Consider the following 19,909-nt stretch of genomic DNA (forward strand, 5'->3'; position numbering starts at 1 on the left):
GGCCCATTCACCCCAAAAGGGTCCTAGCCATGCCCGGGCGGGCGCACTCAGCTGTCTCTCCCCTGCCAGGAAATCTGCCACTCACCCAGCTCTGTCTCCCACTCACACAGCACAGAAATAATAGCCCTGCATTTTCCTGTGAATTCCATCTTCCCCACATGGAGACTTTAGCTCCACCTGTTCAAGAAAACACAAAACAAGAAGCAAGATGGAGCAGGCCTGGGAGGACAGCCATGTGGCCTCCCAGGGGCAGAGCGGGGTCCCTGGGCTCCCCCTCTCCTAAGTTATCATTCAGTTCTAGGGTAGAGGGTCTACAGTGCCACTGCCTCCCGTTTGTCAGCACATCACAGCTGACGAGGCATCTTCCCCACACAGGCTCCCACTTGGTCCACACCACAGCCCACCACCGAGGAGACACCACTGCCCCTTGTACAGACGAGACCTCCAAGGACAAATGACGTGGAGATTAGAAACAAGGAAACATCCCATGGAGGTGGGACTTGAACTCAGGTCTTCTGACTCCTGGTCCAGAGCCCTCGATGACACGGGCTGCCCAAGAACAGGGTGGGGCGAGGAGCAGGATTGGAATGGCACGCTGAAGTTGATAGAGCCATCGCGTCCATGTTCTCATGTATCCTCATAACAAGCCTGCGGGAATGAGTCATCTAAAGCAGGGCTTCCCAACTCAGTGCTGCTGACATTCAGGGCCGGGAATTCTCTGCTGTGGGGACTGTCCTGTGTGTTGTAGGAGGTTTACCAGCATCCCCGGCCTCTACACTAGATATCTGCAACATCCCTCCTCTAGTTGCAACAACCAAAAATGTCTCCCGACATTGCTACATGTCCCCCTGGGGAGCAAAATCGCCGCCGTTGAGAACCCCTGATCTAAGGCACAGAGTTACACCCCAGGGCTCATGAAAGAGGAGGAGACTTGCTCACAGTTCTCACTTCCCCGGCTCAGGCAGCTGCTTCTTTCTCTTCTACTCATGCTGCGCATCAGGCCTCCTCACCCGAACACCAGTTCAGATGTCCCTTCTGCACCATCTCCCTCCACTCCGTCCAGCCTGCCCACAGGCATTCCTCACATTTGCCATGGAGGGAGGAAGGGAGTCAACACTTACTGAGAGTCAACATCTACTAAGTGTCAAGTCACTGGGCTAAGGGCATTCGTTAACATCACTTCACAAAACTGCAAGGCAGGCACCGTCACCCCCATTCAACAGCTGGGCAAACAGACTCAAACATTAGATCACTGAAGTCCCACCGCCAATAAGGGTCAGGGTCCGGATCTGGACCCAGGTTAGAAGGCCGGTGCCCAGCAGGCCTGGGCTGCCAGAGCAGGGTGATCTTGGTCTACAGGTCCCAAGACCCTCGCCCTCCAGGCCCAGGGCCCAGCATCTGACACCAGCAGGATTGGGAGAAGACCTTAAAGGCCCCCTTCCCCTCCGCTCCTCCCAGCTGCAAAGGGAACAGGTGCGATGGCTCCCTGCATGGTCCCTGAGAGCACTGGACATGCAATGACACTACTGATGAACATGAGGCTGGGGATCCCTAGCAGCTGGTCCTCTCCTCGCGGCTCTCCTCCTGGTCCTCTCCTCCGGCTGAGAGACCTTGAGGAGGCTGCCCCATCTCTCCCTGCTGCAGCATGTTAATCCCTTCCTCCCACATCCCCGTGGGGTTGAAGTGCTGGAAAATTAGGAATGATGTCATCAGAGTTTTGTACTGTTTCAGTAACTTCCCATAAAATCAGGCTTCCCAGCCATGCTGGCTAGCTTTTGACCACTTATAGACTCTTCTTATTCATCAAACTGCTCTGGGGTCAGCCCGGAGGAGGGAGATTTAACTTTTAAATGTGGACTGACCCAGAAAGACCCTAGCAACTTCCAGTGACCGTCAGGCAGTGAATGGTGCTGGAGGCACAGAGAACTTATTTGCATTTTTTAAAAATGTGGCCAGCTGTGCCACAAATTGTCCTCTGGAATGGGAGGGGAGCCATCTGTCATGGCACAGGGACCCAGGAAGAAGCCTTCTGTGCCCCAGGCACCATCCTCTGACCTCCCACAACCTCTGGGGCACAGGCAACCCACATTATATTAAAACTGGCACACCTCAAACCTAACAAGTCCAACCCCAAACTCCCATCTTCTCCCCAAAACTGCTTCTCCCACTGTCTCCTCTGTCCCAATTAATGGAAACCCCATCCTTGCATCTGCTTGGGCCAAAAGTCTTGGCCTCGTCCTTGACTTCCCCTTTCTCTCACCATCTTCCCACCACTACCACCGCCACCATGCTCCCTCATCCAATTCATCAGGAATGGCTTCCTTCCAGATAGTCCAAGGATCCAACCACTTCTCACAGCTTACCGATACACCGGGGTCCAAAGCACATGACCCCCTCACCTGGATTGGCCACGGCCTCTTAGCTGGGCTCCCTTGCCTTTTCTCCCACCTCCTCATTTGTTCCCAACACTGCAGCCAGAGCGATCCCATTAAAATGTAAGTCAGATCTCATCACTGCTCCACTCAAAGCCCTCCACCTGCTCCCGTCTCACCGGGGGTAAAAGTCAAAACCCTCACAACAGTCTACAAAGCCCTGTGGAGTCGGTCCTGTCTCCTCCCTGACCTCACACCCCCACCCTGCCAGGACCCCCCCTGCCTCCTACCCCTCACCCAGTCAGCCTCACGGGCTTCCTTGCTGCCCCCAGACCGGCACTGTCCAATACGGCGGACACTGGCCACATGTCCACTGAGCCTCTGCAAAGTGGCTGGTGCAACGGAATTTTTAGATGTATTTCATTTTCATTAATTTACATACAAAAACTTATACTCCGTTCATTTATTGGAAAACTTTTCAATATATTTGCAACAACTTGGGTGTGTGAGTCTACTTTTTTCTCTGTAAATTTTATGAACTCTAAATACAGATCTGGTATTTCCAATGAAGATTTAGTGTCCAGCTGAGCTGTGCTGTAGGACATACACTGGATTTCAAAGACTTAGTATAAAAACAGAATGTAACCTTTCTCAATTTTTTGCATGGATTACATGTTGAAATGGTAATATTTTTACTGTATTGGGTTAAATAAAAAATATTATTAACATGAATTTCACATTTATCTTTTTACTTTCTTTAATGTGGCTACTGGATAATTTAAAATCCCAGATGCAGCTCACATCATATTTCTACTGGACAGAGCTGTCCGGACAATGCTGGGCATCGTCCCAGCCTAGCGCCTTCATCTTGCTGTTTCTTCTTCACCCAGGAGCTCGCTCCCTCCCCTCCTAGAGATCTTTCATCAAATGTCACCTACTCGGTGAGGCCTTCCCTGAACACTTACTTAAAATTATGACTCTTCCCTCTGAAGTCATTGCCCTCCTGTCCCAGCTTTATTTTTCATCATAGCATTTATCACCATCTAACATAATATATAATTAACTTACATAGTTTACTGTCAGTTTTACCTACAGTAATGTAAATGTAAGTTCCCAGAGGCCAGGGATTTTTATCTGCTGTGGTTTTTTCCTTCTATATCTGTGGTGCCTAGAACAATCCTGGCACATAGTCAGTGTTCCATAACTATTTGTTGAATGAATGAAGTTATCTATGTTTCTGCCTGGGCTTCCCACTCGGCTGGGAATTTCTCTAGGACGGTGCCAGGCACACAGTAGGTGTGCTCGACATATGGCTATTGAATGCAGGCTGATCTGTTACCAGGATCACTGGGGAAACAGAGGCAGCTTAGCTGGGTCATCCTATGGAAGGAACAGCAAGTACCATGGGTCCTTGAACTGGACACTGTGTCTCCTCCCTGTGCTGCCCCCTCTCTCCCCACTCCCCACGAAAGCTACTGGTCAGCCCCACAGCTGCAGGTACTTCAGGGGAAGGTACATTTCCTTTCCTTCCCATCGATTTTCACTCTCCCAGCGAGAAGGCAAATCTGTTTCCCCTCCGCCAGAAGGCCCCGAGCCATGGCTACTTACATTATAGTAATTAAATCCCTGCTGCTAGGAGGGCTCAGGAGCGAACGGGCCTCATGCCAAGGGCTGGCCTGCAGGGGGCAGGCAGCGGGAGGCAGGCTGGCCAGAAGGCCCTGTCTCTCAGCTGTCTCCTGAGAGTGAGAAAATCCACTGAGGACGATGCCTTTGCGGGGTTTTCACTCCTGAGACAGGAAGATAAAGCCTCCCAGCCCACCCTCCGAAGTGCAACCACTGACAGCAGGGCGCTGTGTCTGCCCAGGGGCTCATTGCTTTGTTCTCGTTCACTCTCTCCTTCCTTCTGATCCTCACCACCCTCCCATAGGATGGGCAGCAGAGAAATTAACATCATCCTCTACCTCATTCTCCCATTTTCCTGATGACAAAACAGAGACCGAGAAACCACGTTTCCGCACTCCTGGTCCAGGGCTTCTCTCTTCACCGATAGTCTTCACTGGCGTTCAGCACGGGCCTAAAACCACATCCCATCTTTACACACAGTGGTGTTTGTTTCATTGAACCCTCATACCTGCCCCGGAAACAGGGTTCAGATTAACTCCTGAGGAAACAGAATCCAAGCACTAAAGCAACTTGCCCAAAGCCACACAGGCAGTGCATAACGGAGTCAGGATTCAAACCGAGCGCCGTCCAGTGTTAAAGCCTGTTCTATCGCCAGGCTACACTGCCCATATAGAAGAAGCAGAGGGCGGCTGGGACACAGATACGAGGGAAGATGGAAGAAGTGAAGGCGGGATGGGCCTGCGGGAAGTTGAGGGAGGGCAGGGCAACAGGCAGAAGGAATGGGAGACTCAGTCTCAGGTTTGTGCGTCAAATGCAGGCCACATGGGTGTGGTTTTGTCTCCTATAAAACTCTCATCATGCCGTCATTACTTGATCAACGCCTGCCACCCCCACCAGCCTGTGAGCTCCATGTCTTGTTCAGCCTTGAACCCCACGCCAATCAGAACACCTGGCACCTGTCTCAGGAGTAGTTATCGACTAAAGACCAAGGGCTTATAAAGCAGAGGTAGATGGGGGAGTGTTCCTGGGATAGACATGGAGCAGGACCAACAGAGGAGAGAGGGACAGAAGGCACTAGAGTCTGCATGAAACTGGGATGGACCAGGGGTGCGGGCCACGCGGACCCAGGGAGACGCCTGCTGGCCAGGCCAGGCAAACAGATGACCCTGCAAGGAGGGGCATGGGGTCAGGGCTCAACCTAGTCCTCTGGGTTTTGGTAAATAAGTCTGTGTTTGGAGTTTTCGGAAATATGCAATGAGAAAATGAACGATAACAACAGCCAGCATTTACCAAGCCCTTTACCACGTGCCCGGCACTGTGTCTGTCACATTTGCTCTTCATGACACACATCCCCATGAGGGGGAAAACATCACCATTCCTATTCAGAGATCTGGAGACTGAGGCCCACAGAGGTCAACTTTCTCACCTAGGTTGCACAGCCAGGAAGCCACAGAGCTGGGACAAGAACACTGAAGCGTGTGCCATGACTGCTCAGCTGACCCTCCAGAACCCGCGGGAGACCATCCTCAGCCCCAGAGCCAGCCTTCCCTGTCAACGTGCCCAGAGCTCCTGGAGGTTCAAGAAACCTCTGCGTCTAAACTGGCGGCCTCCCCCATCCCTCATCCCTCCCCACTCCCTCCAGAGCTCAAATCATCCACTGAGGCTCCGGGGGGAAACCAGCAAGGCAGTGAGGGTGGCACAGTAAGGGGGTGGGATGCGCAGGGGTGGGCAGGGGTGGCGAGCTTCTAGAGAGCAAGAACAGCTTTTTGGCTTGAAAAAGCCCAGGCCAGGAGGTGATCTGAAAAGCATGTCTGCCACACAGGGCAGGGGCTTTGGGGACACTCCCGGGTTCAAATCCCAACTCCACTGCTTCCTGGCTGTGAGGCCCTGGGCAAGTCACCTAACCTCCCTGAGTCTCAGGTCAGCTGTCTGTAAAATGGGGATTGTTGTGAGGATTAAATGAGACACGGTGTGTGAAAGCACATGGTGGGTCCTTAATAAATGTTCATTTTCTTCTCCTCCCCCATCTGCCCCTCTTTTCAATCCTGAATAAGACTCAGTGCTGCTTGGAGTCATTTTTATGGAAGAGAAAGAAGTTTCTATCTTACGAGAGTGGCACATTCCCCTGAGCTGCTGAGGACAGAAGGATTATATACGATCCCATCCACCCGTGAGGAAACCCTCATGACTCAACCTCCACCCTGGACTTGCTCTCAGCTCGCATCAATTTCATTTCCCTCTTGAGGGATCTTTCCATTGCTGGCACATGGCGTGGACCCAGTCTGGTGTCTTGTGCCAAAATGTCCTCCCACCTGGCTCAGCACCATTACTGCCCCCAGGAGCAGGGGAAAGCGAGTTGCCAGAGCCGAATGCCAGGTCCAGCCCAGAGCAGGAGGGGCAGGGGGTCGTGGGTTCAGCTATGAGGGACCACGTATGATCCAATGGCCACTGAGCTCTCGGAAGAAACAACCACAGCGAGCCTGCCACGGACCAGCGTGGACCAAACGGCCCCTGGGGCCAGGTCTGTGCTATGTTGAATCCTCTACCTCCACTCTCAGCAAAAGGAATTATAATCCCAGTTTCCAGATAAAGAAGCCACTGCTCAAGGACACATAGCTAGTGCACAGCCAGGACTGGAACTCAGGTCTGTGTTGAAAACCCGAGCTCTTTTAGGAAGGGTAGGCAGAAAGCAACACATTTCATTGAAGAGAGACCCCTGTAGCTGACTTGAGTCCTTAGGTCACAGACCTTTGCACACCAGCAACCCGGAAGGGCCTGCCACATAGTGGGTGTTTAGTAGGACTAAAGCCTGGAATTCCTGGATTCCAGCTGCACCCTTACCGCTTACATTGCTGAGTGGCCTTGGACAAGTCACATAACTTCTCTGGGCCTTGGGGCCCTGTAAAGAGGAGGATAGTCCCTGCCCTGCCTTCAGCAGAGAAGTGGGAGGGCTGTGCAGGGGCCATGCCCACCCAGGCTGGCACACCTGGTGGGCCCACGGAGCGTGGCCATTCAAGGAGGTATGGTGCCACACAGCACCAGATATGCCCCCAGCTGCCCCCAGAGGAGGCCTCCACTGGGTCATCCCACCAAAGCCCTCCAGCTCTGAGCCCTTCCAAAGGCAATAGCCCAACCCAGAGCAACACGTTCACCTCAAGCCCTCGGGGACGAAGGGAGTATCACCCATGTCAGCGGCTCTGGGCATCCCCACATGTGGGAGCTATTCAGGGCCTGGCTGAGCAAGCCAACATCCTACCCAATGGAAGCCAGAAAAGAGAGAAAATGGCTAAGCCCCAATTTTTTAAAATCAGAAATCTTCTTAAAAAGGAGAAGAGTCTCTGCAAAAATCCTTGCTAGCGGAACCTTGCGAGGATGCGGGCAGGTGCCAACTCAGGCAAAAGCGCTAGGAAGAACTACCATTTGTTGGCAGCCTGGGAGGTGCCAGCCACTGGGCTGGCCACCTACCCAACCATTATCACGTTTAATTCTCATCAGGCTGGTAAATGCCACTATCTCCATTTACAAATGGGGAAACTGAGGCTCAGAGAGTTTGAGTCACTGGGCCTTACCATTACCCAGTAGCAAGGCGCTGGGCCAGAATTAGCCCCCAGTGCAGTCTCTTCCCCGCTTGCCACGGGGTCCCTTCAGTTCAGCCAGCAGATCACCTGCCCCCCCCTCCCTGCCTGCCGGGGGCTCTGGCCAAGGCACCCACCTTCGTGGGCTTCTCCACCTACAACCTCAAGCTACACACCAAACAACAGCTCCCAAAGATGCCAGCTGGCAGGCCCGGTGCCCGCGAGCTGTGATGAGCAGGCATCAGCCCGGTCATCACCTGAGGGAGCATCCTTTGAGAAGGCTTTCCTATTCATTTGACACTGAGCACCACGCATGTCCTTTAAGAAAAACGCCCAACAAGCTGACTCAAAAATAACAGATGCCAATTTGCATATTATTTCACACATCATTTGCATGTTGTTCATTTAGTGTCACCACAGCTCTGCTCAGAATACAACTCTGGTTACCTTGCAACCAGGCCTTGTGAAAAAAAAAATGGCCCCCACAGAGGGTGAGCCCTGACCCCGTGACTCTTCGCACCCCTTGGCACCTGGTTGGGAGAGTTACCACCTGCCACAGCAGAAAGGGTAGAAAGAACCTCGATTCATAAGCCCTACAACCTTATGAATTCAAGAAGGTACCCTGTCGCAAGTCTTGAAGAAAAAATTGTGCTCTCTTGAAGACACGTCAGGAAAGTCCTAGCATTTCTTTGCTTCCCTGGTTCTGTCACGGGATGGCCTCCTGGTCGGCCCTCTCCCTGTAGTCCTGCGCTCTCAGCCTCTTTCTGCCTGGTCATCATGTGTCCCTCTGACCTTCCTCCGGGCCTCACAGCTTCTGGCCTGGCTCCATGGGCTTATTTTTGTTCTCTCTCCACCTGTCTGATTTGCATGACCACACCCAATTAGCTGTGCCCAGGCCACAGATTGCTGACTCTGAGTGTAGAATAACAGTCCCATGAGGTAAGAAGTCTCCAGAAGCCCAGGCCAGGCCACCACTACAGCCTCGCCTTCCAGGGAACACACTGCTTACCTCTCACTTGCCCAGACTCACCCACAGGGACCCATCCAGAAACATGACGGGGTAGCTTGTCACCCAAGGTGAGGCCATTTGATTTGACAAGAAAGGGGGCACGTTCCACGTGTGCTCACCTCTTCCAGAACCCCTTTCTACAGCTACCTGTGTGGAGGGGTGACACACACACTCGTGTCCCTCCACGGTGCCTGGGCGGCTGTGGGTTAACAGGAGCATCTCCTAGGCACAGCTCTAATAAAAGCAACAGCCGGCAGACCTCGAGGCTCAGTATGGCTCTGGGCTGGGTGCTATGCTATAGGCAGGGGCTGTGATTCCCTTTGAACAACTGAGAAACAGGCTTCAAATTCAGTAAAATCCCTGAGGACCCACCACTGGTATGCCCCTGAGCCTGGATTCGAACCCAGAGCCCAAGCCCTTAACCACCACGCAGGGCCAGCTATGCCCACTAAGGTTGCCTCTGAGACAAGAAAAGCACCAGGTCTTCAGGGCCCAAGGGTGCAGAACTCTGAGCCCCTGGCAATTCCAGATATCAACTAAATATTAAATCATCCCTGTGCTCCCGCCCTGGGCATGAGCATTTCGCTCCCTGCTCAGAATCTCCCAGGATGAGACCCAGCCCCGGCATATTTCCCAGGCTTCTCTTCCCTCCCTACCTGCCCCTCTGTACACCACACGGCAGGAACTCCAAGCCGCCCAGCTCCACTTCCCACTCACTCTGCCCTCCTAGCCCTGGCCCCCAACGGTCTCATTCTCAGGAAGGCCCCTGCCCGTGACCCTGCCATCTTGGTCTGTCTAGTCCTTCAGGAGCCACCCCACTTCCTACAGGGAGCCTCCCCAACATCCCCAGCCAGAACTACTGCCTCCTTCCTCAGTGTTCCCAGCGCCACCACAGAAACTGCAGTCCAGCCTGGATGGATGGTGCCGGGGTGCAGGCCCAACACCCCTCGAGAACCTGAGTTTGTGGGCTGTGGCTTGCTTCTTTGCAACGGAGTGTGACAAATGTATGCTCTATGGACTCAGAAAGCTCTGGAGCAGGAAGAGAATTCAACGCCAGAATCCAACCCTCATTTTTAAGCTAGAGAAACAGAGACCCAGGGAGGTGAAGGGACTTGACAAAGGCCACACAACAAGTCAGAAACAAGAGGTAGAAGCACCTCCTCAAGACTCCTTCAAAACAGACACAGGCCTTTAACACAAACTGCCACTAACAGAGCTAAACACAGCCTCACCCAGGGAAGTAGGAAGCTGGAACTCAAGGATGAAGAAGAAAATTCTAGAACCAGGGATGGAGAAGCCCTTGGAGTTTCCCTCACTCAAATCCCCAGCAGAGGCTTGTGGTGGGGTTTGGAACAGGGAGACAAACAGTACACTGGAGACCTAAGCTCCCGTTCTAGAACCATCTCTCCTGAGCCGGGCACCTGGAGTAAACCACTCAGCCCTCTGCAGCTCAGTTTTCTCCTCTGTGAATGCCGCTGAGTGTAATGACTCCAGGGCCACGGTGGGGATCCTGAGGAACAAGAAGCATGGAAATACCTTGTGAGATGGAAGATGCCGAGCCCTGTGGGCCGCCCACAATGAGTAGCCTTGCAGCCAGTGCTGGAGAAGGAGCAAGGAGCACTGGGGGAGAGCCGGCGAGGGGCGAGGGCCAGAGGGCTGTGTACAGAAGTGTTCCGCCAGGTGCGGGGCCTGCTGGCTCTCCAGAGGGGAGGGGGCAGTGCTGGGGGCCTGTGGTGGAGCCTGCACCAGTCCAGGCCTTTGCAGGATGGGCTCCTGTTCTCTCTGTAATCCCCACACCTACCCCACCTCAGCTTTGCCAGCATCACCCAGCGCAGTATTACCAGACCTCCAGGTGGGGAGGCACCCCAAGGACTGACCGTGGACCACAACCTCACCCTGGACCCAGGCTGCCCCCAAGGGCCCCCCCTTGCCCTGGCTGCCCCTCAGGACACTGTCTTCTCTTGGTACCTACACTGGTATCTCTCCCACTCTATCAAACCTCTTCCTGCCCATCTCTTGCTAAACTTCCTCCTGTCCCAAATTTTGCTTCACAGGTCTCCGGCCCATAAATCTTGACTTGTCTCATTTAAGAATGATAAGCAATTTATCCAGCAGGAGCAGGCAAGTGAAAGGGCTAAACCTGAGAGTCGAAGGGGCCTGGGTTCTTATCCCGGCATCGCCACCCACTAGCAGTGTCAGCTTGGCCCGATGACTTCATCTACAAAGGGGGACATGACTACCACCTGCTTCAGGACAGGACTCTCGAGTTCCACACAGTCCATTGCTGCAGAAATGGCCCCTGCCCTCCCCTCTCCTGTCACCCAGCAGCATTCACGGGCCCCACAGGTGAAGCAGTGCACCCTCCTGCCCCCAGCTCCACCTCCCCTCCCTTCTCTTGGATGCCAGCTGAGATCCAGGGGGTGGAATGACAGGGTGGGGGGAGGGGGCACCTAAAAACCCATTAGCCTCCCTGGACTTTCCTCATCAGAAAAAAAGGCACTAGAATTATCCTCCCCATAGCTCCCGAGAACAGCATGGACTTAGAATTCCCTACCCTCATTATTTAAAGAGGGATAGGTGGCTTTCTTCTTTCTCTCTCTCCCTTTGGGGTTTTGAAAGAAAGAGAAGAAAAACAGCTAGGAATGAAGGCGCTGGTCTGCCTGCCACTGAGCTGAGGAAAGCAGTATTTCATCGACATGCAGCCGCCCCTCACAGCGCCCCCCCCATACATGCTCATTTTCTCCCCAAAATGTGCTTCACAAATAACTGTAGCAAAACCAAAGTTCTCTGTTCTGATTTTATATTTCCATCTGGGCCTCACCTTCACCACAGAGGTTACTCAAATTCCTTTTCATTTGGTTTTTCTTTACCTTATATTTTTAAAGCAGATCTTTGGACCCTGTCTCACAAGTCCCCCCTCCCAAAAGCTCAATACGGGAAACACAGGCCGTCCCTCAGCTTCCTAATTAGCCCGGGCGGCAGATAAATGCCCCAGTGCTGATGCCAGCGCCGAGCAGCAGTAACAGCGCCTGTGAGGAAGGGAAGTCCGGATGTATCATGAAGTCTTTCCCCCAGGACGGTTATAAATAGTGTGATGACACGCAAAGGAGAAGCATATATAAAAGTTAGCTGTCCCCTCTGTGGGTTACAAACGTTTGACTCATTTGCAGGCTGTCCACAAAGGTTATAAATAAAGTTGCCACCCCCCTGGGTGGGAGAAGGGCCTGGTTTTCACACTCCCAGAGCCACTCGTGCCCTCCTTGGGCCAAGACACTCTGTGTGACATGTGGAGATAAAGCGTACTCCTGGGGCCCTTGGCAGCTGTAGCCAAACACTTATAAAAAGTCTCCTGCCTTCTGCAACCCTGTCCTGCAGGTCACCCCACTAGGAGGGTCCATGGAAAAGGGTCTATCCCATTCCTACTTTCCCAACATGCCTGTAACCATGGACATGGGTGCCCTGAGGCATCTCCTCCCAAACATCAGGACATCCCCGACAGCCACCCACCTGCCGCAAAGTGGCTTCTGGGTCTGGCAGGGGGTGCAGGCCATTTACCCGGCCAAGCCCCAGCTGCTGCTCTGCCCTTCTGCAGATAAGACCTCCATGACCAGGGATGGCAGGGTGTCAGAGGAGCTGGGACCCGTGGTCCTTCTCAATCCTTCAGGCTGGAGGCTGGGGGTGGACTCACTGACCTCTGTGAGGTCAGCAAAAAGACATAACAAGTTGGCCCTAAGGGATCCCATTCTTTTTTGGAGAGTGAATGGCCAGGGGACTGAGCTCCCCTGGGTGTGCAGAGAAGCCTGTCCTTTTCAGGGTGGCCTCCCACAGGGTGGTCTGAAGAAGGAAGAGTAACTAGGGGTGAGAAAGGAAGTCATGCGTGGGAACAGATGGGGCAGCCAGGGTGAGCACTGCCATACCAAGTCCTCTGCCCACGGCCTGGGTGATCCCAGCAACAAGGCCAGGCAGGGGAGCGGGAAGAGCAGAGGGGCAGGAAGTTGGTGGGGTGGGCAGGAGCAGGGCACGAGGAGGGCAAAGGAACCAAGTTCTCCCTGCGAGGTGAAACTCAGCTGGATCGTGAGGCCGGGGGCGGGGAAGTGGTTTGAGGTTGTTGCAAAAATGGTGGATGCGGAGAGCCACCCTGCTGCACCAGCATTTCCCAGCCTCCCTGGAGGGGACCCCACAGCCTGAGGCCCCAGGTTCCGGAGAGTCAAGGCCTACTGGTGACTTGCCAGGTGGACAGAGGCACCAGATCAGCCACCAGCAGGATGGCAGGGTGGGGTGGGAGTCCACAGCCTAGGGAGAAGAGGGAGGCCAGACTGGGCCTTGCCCATCCCCAACTCTCCCTTGACCCACTGGAGAGAGCACAGCAGGCAGTTTAAGGCAACAGAGTGGGTGTGCCTCAAACCAGCTCTGAAAGAAAATAAAGAATGCCAAGAAGGACTCCCCAAATCCTCATTGCCTTCATCCTGACTGGCACTAATGTGGTAGAGACAATGTCACTAAGATTTCTCAACAGGATCTCTAGACCTGGCCCTGTCATGGTGTCTAAGACCTCAGAGAGTAAATCTACCTATAAAAAAAAACCCAGACTCCTCCTTCTGTCCGGGGGTAGCCCAGTACCAGGAGGAGCCTACCAAGGCCATCTCTGGCATTTCTCTGCTGTTCGGCCTCATGGCCCTGGCATGATCACAAACAGCTCTCCTGTTATCTGAGCCCATCTCCCTTCTTCTGTCATGGCCTCTGGCTTGTGAGGCTGAGGACCCTGAGGACCATTCTGTCACAACTTCTTACCTCCTCACTCTGGCTCCAATTTGCATTAACTTTGAATATGCTCAGGAGCACACCATGTTCCTTCTCAAGAGAGCGAGGCCGGCGTGGTGAACACCTCCCCCAGTAACAGATATCAGCCAAAGACAGGCAAACAGGAAGGCCACGGCCCCACAAAAAAAAGCAGAGAACTTCAGATAACAGCAGCTCAGGCACAAGGTTAGTAGTTTTTGATCATTTGTGGGGGAAAAAACGTGTGTCCCTTTCCCAAGGGCCTTTGAGTGGGAACTGCCACCATCAATGCAGAATACCTGATCTGAGTGGGTGCCTGAGGTCACCTATCCCTCCTCCTGCCTCCAGACGGGTCAGCAAAGCCAACAAGACACAAAGTTCTCCAGCAAAAGAAACGGTCACCCATCCCACCCCAGGGGCCGCTGAACATCTCTGCGTTCTCCCCGCTGGTGATTCTTCATTCCAACCCAAACCATCCTGTCACAAGAGAGTCCATTTTCTCCATGAGGCTGGGGAACAGACGTTCACCTCCCCTGCCACAGACCCATGTTTGGAGGTGGTTTCCAGTCAGAAGACCCAGCCCGTTCTCAGAACTTCTCCCCTCCAAGATACAAATTCTCACTCCACTGACAAGTCTTTCTTTTTTTTCGTGAGGAAGATCAGCCCTGAGCTAACATCCAATGCCAATCCTCCTCTTTTTTGCTGAGGAAGATTGGCCCTCGGCTAACATCCGTGCCCATCTTCCTCCACTTTATACGGGATGCCGCCACAGCATGGCTTGACAAGTGGTGCGTCAGTGAGCACCCGGGATACAAACCTGCGAACCCCGGGCCACCGAAGCAGAGCGCACTCACTTAACGGCTGCGCCACCGGGCCGGACCCCATTGACAAGTCTTACTTCCCAATCTATTAAGGCCTCAACTAATTCTGGAGCCAGACTTAGACAACAGAGGAAAAAGACATCTCTTTTCCTCTCATCACCATCGTTATTGATAACAGTAACAACAGACCCCGTTCATCAAGCAGGCACCGTATGGAGTGCCTTACACTTATCTAATTCACTCTCCCCACTTGACAGCTGGGGAGACAGAACTGCAGAAGCCCCATGGCTTGTCCAAGATCACACAACTGGAAGTGGCAGAGCTGGGACTCAAGCTCTGGTCTGATTCTTTAAAGCGATCCTGTTTGCCTCCAGGATAGCTGCCTTACCCACTCCTGGGTCCACGGGGCCTGACATAGGAGACACCCAGAAAATACTTGTTCCATAATGACTCGATGCATGGATGGATAGATGGAAGGGTTGGTGAGCAGCTGAGCAGGTTAAAGTGAGCCCTGCTTATCACAACCAATACCAATCCACCGTGCACAGAAAGTGGCCATCCCACCAGCTGAGGCAGGCAGGACCTTCCCAGTTGCTGTCCCCTCCAAGCTGCCATCAGCCAGAGGGTCAGCGACTTAGAAATGAGTGAAGCCCAGTCCCTGAGGTCACCTCACCCTTCCTCCACACCAGAGTCTGTTCTCTTCAGTTCTGTGAAAGCTCCTTTCCCTGGATACTCCATCAGGATGGCACCTGCTCCAGCCTCTTCCTGCCCAGCAGCAGCCCTCCGATCGCATTAAGACAAATGCACACAGACCATCCCACAATGGGAGCTGTCTCCGGGAAGAGCCAGTCCCTTAAGAGCTCTGACCATGGGGGTCACTGAAAGAGAAGGTGCTGGTCTTTCCCTTCCCCTCTCCCTGCCAGCACTTGGGCCTTCATCAGTCTCCCCAGTGAGGGCTCCTGGTCCCCAGGAGGTGACTGGAGGGACCAGGGCTGTGCCCAGGGCAGCTGCCAGGCCTGCCAATGGTGGTGGCCCCCTTTCCCGGAGTGCCCAGCGGGAGAGGCGGTTCTGAGAAGGCAGTGAGCAGAAGGACCTACAGGCTCAGAGGCTCATTACAGGGAATGACTAAGTGAGCTGCGATTCCAGGGGAAACCCCTGCTCACTCTTGCCCACTGAGGGGCTCCATGCCTTGAGCTATTTAGATAAAGGCAGCTTCCAGGAGCTTTCCTCGGCTGGGGAAGCCCCCTCTGAGCAGTCGGGTCCCTGGGGGGCCCTCTGCCTGGAAGTCTGGGTTCTGGCTGTTCAGGTTGTCTCACAGGTCTGCCCCACCCGTTACCAGAGCGGGCAAGTCTGCCCATCCCCTGCTAAAGCGAGAGGCTGGGAATAGGGGAAATCCGATCAGCACCTCCTAGGTTTTTGCGACTGGATTTCAACAAGGAATGTGACAGTCTCGCAGCAGCTGTGCCCAGCCTGAAACAAGCTCTATTTGAAACCTCCAACAGCTGAACCCCTCCCAGCTACCCGCCGGCCAGCCCAGCCACCCTCTGCCCAAAATGACAAATAAGTAGAGAAATCCAAGCAACAAGCAAGCACAAACTCACACACACACACACACACGCATGCACACACACACGCATGCACGCACACACACCGACAAATTGGGGGTGAGGGGTAGAATGGGAAAAAACCCACTTGTCCAAGGACTCCCCAGGTCTCCAAGCCTTCCAGCCCGCAGCAGGAGGGCTCCAGCAAGCAGAGCATTGACAGAAACCCACCTTCCTCAATCCCCACTCTCTTGGAGGACGCGATTGCCGAGCCCCGTCGGGGAGGGAAACCCCCTCCTCCGTCTTGGGGCTGGACTGAGAGGCTGGAGCAGTGGGGCCAGCTCCCCCGCTAAAGCCGGTGCCCGCCGTTCTCCATCCGGGCGCGCGCTCACACACTCGCACACACACTCATCCTTATTTATCCCGAGAAGAAGGAGTTAGGGTGGGAGGGGAGACCCGGGGCTAAGCCGGGGGCGCAGGCTCTCGGGGACGCCCGGGAAGCCCTGTCATCCCATCCAAAGGAGAGGCGCTGCCCCCTGGCTGATGCCAAGGCGGAGGCCATCTGCTCTGCCCGGGTAACACCTGTAGCCATTTTTATCAGGGGATGTTTATGAGGCAGCAGCAGGTTTATTCTGAGTCGTCTTTCCTGAGGGAAAGAACCGCTGATTTCCTCCGCCTATATTTTTACCCCATGCCCCCAGGAGACTCGGGTCACGGGTGCTTTTCTATTTTACCCTAAGTCTCTCAGGGACGAGGAGGGAAACAGAAACTTGGGAAAAGAGGGAGAAGACAGAGAGAGAAGGGACTGGCATGGAATCCCCACCCCCCACCCAGACATTTATTTCTTTTTTATCCTCGGGAAAATGGAGTGGAGCAGGGAGGGGAGGAGAGGAGGGGAAGTCACAGGAATTGGCGAGCGCTTCAAGGCAGAGTGTAATTAATTGGTGCGTTAAGCTGCTGGGTTATGCTTTGGTACGAGTGAGCCAGGAGGAAAAATGATTTCTCAGAAGGGATTCTTTAATCCTCCCTAACACAGACTCTGCAAATTAGACACAGTGTATGGGGATGTCCCCCCCAAGAAAGCGAGGAATGAATTCTCCCGGGATTAAGAAGGAAAACCATGGGAAGTTAAAGTGTTCAATATAATTGAGCAAGCCTCTCCCCACCACCACCTCTCTCTCTCTCCCCCAGTCTCTCTCTCTCTCAATCTCTCTCTCTGTCTTGCTACCTACATATTCCTTTTGTTCAAGGTATAAAGAGAAACCGCAGCCCCTACCTTTGAGTACAAACCCCAAGAGAGCTCGGTCTCTATCACCATAACAACAATTCCAAACATCCCAAAAATCAGAGCATAGTCACTCAGTCGCTTTCTCTTTTCAAACAGGGCCCTCCTGTGTCCCAGCTTATAGCCAATGTTTTGGTTTTTCCGCTTGTTGGCTTTGGGGAAGGTGGTGCTGCTGGCGGTGGTGCCGGCATGCTGGTGGTTGTGGGTGGCATTGGGGTGATGGAGCAGGGTCTGGTGGGCATGGTTGTCCTCCCGGGAGGAGATGATGATCTCCGGGGGGTTGCTGGGGCTGAAGAGCTGGAGGGGTTGGCCCTCCTGCTCGGTCTCGATGAGGTTCCTCCGGGAGGCGCTGAGGCGGCTGAGGGGCTTCATGACCCCACCGCTGTACTTGCAAGAGCTCATGGCGATCTCCGTGAAGGGGTTGCTGTCCCGCCGGTGCACCAGGGGGCTGGCCTGCCGGTGCCGGCCGCCTCCACCAGGCCCACTTGTGGCTGTGGAACTTGGAGAGTGGCCAAGCAAGTGGTCATTGAGATTGAGCTGGCTGCCTTGCCTGGAGGAAGGGTGGAGGATGGCGGTGGAGTTGGACGAAGGGGGGGCCCTGAAAGCGGTGGGAGAGGAGTGCAGCAGGCCGGGGTGGACGGGCTGGCTCTGGAGTTGGGCGAGCTGAGACAGGGGATGCGGTGGCTGCTGCTGCTGCTGCTGCTGCTGAAGCTGCGGAGGCTGAGGCTGCAACGGGGGTCCTGGGGGCTGCTGGGGGGCTGCTGGTGGTGCTGGCGGTGGTGGTGGTGGGTGCTGCTGCTGCTGCTGCTGCTCATCCCCGGAGGATGGACAGGGGCACTTGGGGTCTTCATCCAGGTCCCCCACCCCCGAGTCATGGAAGTGCCCAGAAGTGTCCATCTTGGAACCTGGCTGGATTCCCTGCAGCACAACCCCCCACCCCAAAGCCACCCTCGCTCCAAAGATGTCCTCAAAGAAAGCCAGGCATCCAAGCTCCCCCACCAGAGTGTCTTGGCTCCAGTCCTCTCTCTTTGGCTTGCTTCGGTTCTCTGGGGGCTGCCTGGAGTCCAGACGCTGCCACTCAAGAATGCATTGTACTGGGCAGGGAGGGAGGGCAGGAGAAGAGCCTGGAGAAAGAAGAAGAAGGGGGGAAAAGAACTCTCTCAGGAGGTGGTCCTCTAGAAGCGTGTGAGGCCAGGTTCAGCTTCACTCCTCGCTGGCTCAATAGCTTTGCTCTCCTCCTGCTGCACTGTTATATTGTAAGCCAAGCCCACTTATTAGCAGCTGGTCTCATTGGCTTGGCTTAACTCTCCAACCACCTCCTAACTCCGCCCCCTGCATAGGCTCCACCCCGGAGGAGGGGCCTGCTGCCCTCAGCTCCCAGCCCCAGCGGCAGCGCAGCGCCGGCTGGGAACTGTAGTTTTCGCTCCCCATCCCCGAGCTGAGCAGCTGCCGTCCTTCCTCTGACAGGTATGGCAGCAACCCGCGAGCCCACGGCGAGAAGGATGTACGCGCGCGCGGGGCGGTGGGGAGGAGAAGCGGAGGGCCTCCGGAGAAGGGGAGCTGTGCACCCTGATGCGGGGGCAGGAAGCAGGAAGGCAGTTAGTAGTGGCCAGGGTCTACGATAGGTTGTTTCACACATGTTATCCAGTTACATCCTCCAAACATCCAAGGAGGTGGGCATTATGTTCCCATTTTACAAACTGAAGCTCAGAGATGTTAAATAACAACTTCAAGGTCAAAAAGCAGAGGGGATCCACATGCTCCTAACCCCAGGTGGATAAGCTCACCTATTGAATGCCTGCAATAGTGTACAGGGGCCTTTGTTATTTCTAACCCTCACATCAACTCTATGAAAATGATGTCATCGTTCTCCTTTTACAGATGAAAACTGTAAAAAAACCAAAAAAACACTCAAGCACAGAGAAGTTAAATAACTTGCCAGATGTCACCCAGCTTGTAATTAAGGGTGCTAGGATTTGAACCCAGGTCAGTCTGATCCCGCAGCTCCTATACCATCTCCCAGGATGCCTTTCCACTATGATGCTCAGCGCGAAGTGGTTGCTCCATTAATGGTGCTCAAATGATCAGTGGGAAAGAGGCAGAAAGAAGCTCTGGAGGAAGAACTGGCCTCCCTAAAGCAGAATGTGTGAAGTGGACCATGGCTCCAATGGGGCATGGAGTCACCAGAGGGTCTGGCAGGAAGACTGAAGACCCCCATGGTCGCTCCCCATCTGATTTGCCCCACAGGGCTCTGAGAGTCAGAGCTGGGAACAGCTGCTGGCTTCCCAGGTTCAGAACCATCATCAAGTATTTATTAAGCTCCCATTGTGTGCAAAGGGAGTTCCAAAGAGATAGGACCAGAGCTGAATTCATTTCCGTTTCTAACTGCTGCATACTTAGGGATCGGTGAGGAAGGAACCACTATGGGATTCCCCAGGCACACCTGGGGTTTTAAGAGGGCAGCATCTTCCTGCCTGGCTCCTGCTTCCCCTTCACCCCTTGGTCTCTGTCCAGCTGCTTCCCTGGATGGGAAGGGGGAAGAGAAGGAGAGTCATGCACACACACGTACATAGGTGTGCATGCACTGGCCCACAGACATGCACACGTGCACACACATGCACACACACAGTGAGCTTCTAAAGCAGCTCTCCTGAACAGTGAGCAGCAAGTGGCCAGGTCAGGGAGGGGCAGAGCTCCCATGAAATGAGCCCAGAGTATCCTCTGTACACACCAGTCCTCACCTCTCGAATCCCCTATCGGCCCTAATGATTGAAAACTAAAAATTACTCATAATATAAGCCACAACCCCAGAAACCTGAATAATTATAATTACACACAATTATCTTGATTATTGTTATTATTGTCAATGACTTGGTCATTCTTCATTTCCCCCCACCCCCA

At 54.0% G+C, this 19,909-nt stretch overlaps 1 protein-coding gene across 2 annotated transcripts in view; it reads right to left on the reverse strand.

Annotated features, from left to right (window-relative positions):
* The window catches only part of KCNN3 (potassium calcium-activated channel subfamily N member 3), a 147,969-nt gene extending 129,765 nt beyond the window's left edge, over positions 1-18,204 (reverse strand). For both annotated transcript variants that reach the window (XM_058539306.1, XM_058539305.1), the window contains exon 1: positions 17,000-18,204. In XM_058539306.1, coding sequence (XP_058395289.1) covers positions 17,000-17,905 — 906 coding nt within the window. In that variant the 5' untranslated portion in view covers positions 17,906-18,204. The remainder of the gene's footprint in view (positions 1-16,999) is intronic.
* Between the last annotated feature and the right edge of the window lie 1,705 nt (positions 18,205-19,909).

The sequence above is a fragment of the Diceros bicornis genome, chromosome 4, assembly GCF_020826845.1.
Source record: "Diceros bicornis minor isolate mBicDic1 chromosome 4, mDicBic1.mat.cur, whole genome shotgun sequence".
Classification (NCBI taxonomy): Eukaryota; Metazoa; Chordata; class Mammalia; order Perissodactyla; family Rhinocerotidae; genus Diceros; species Diceros bicornis.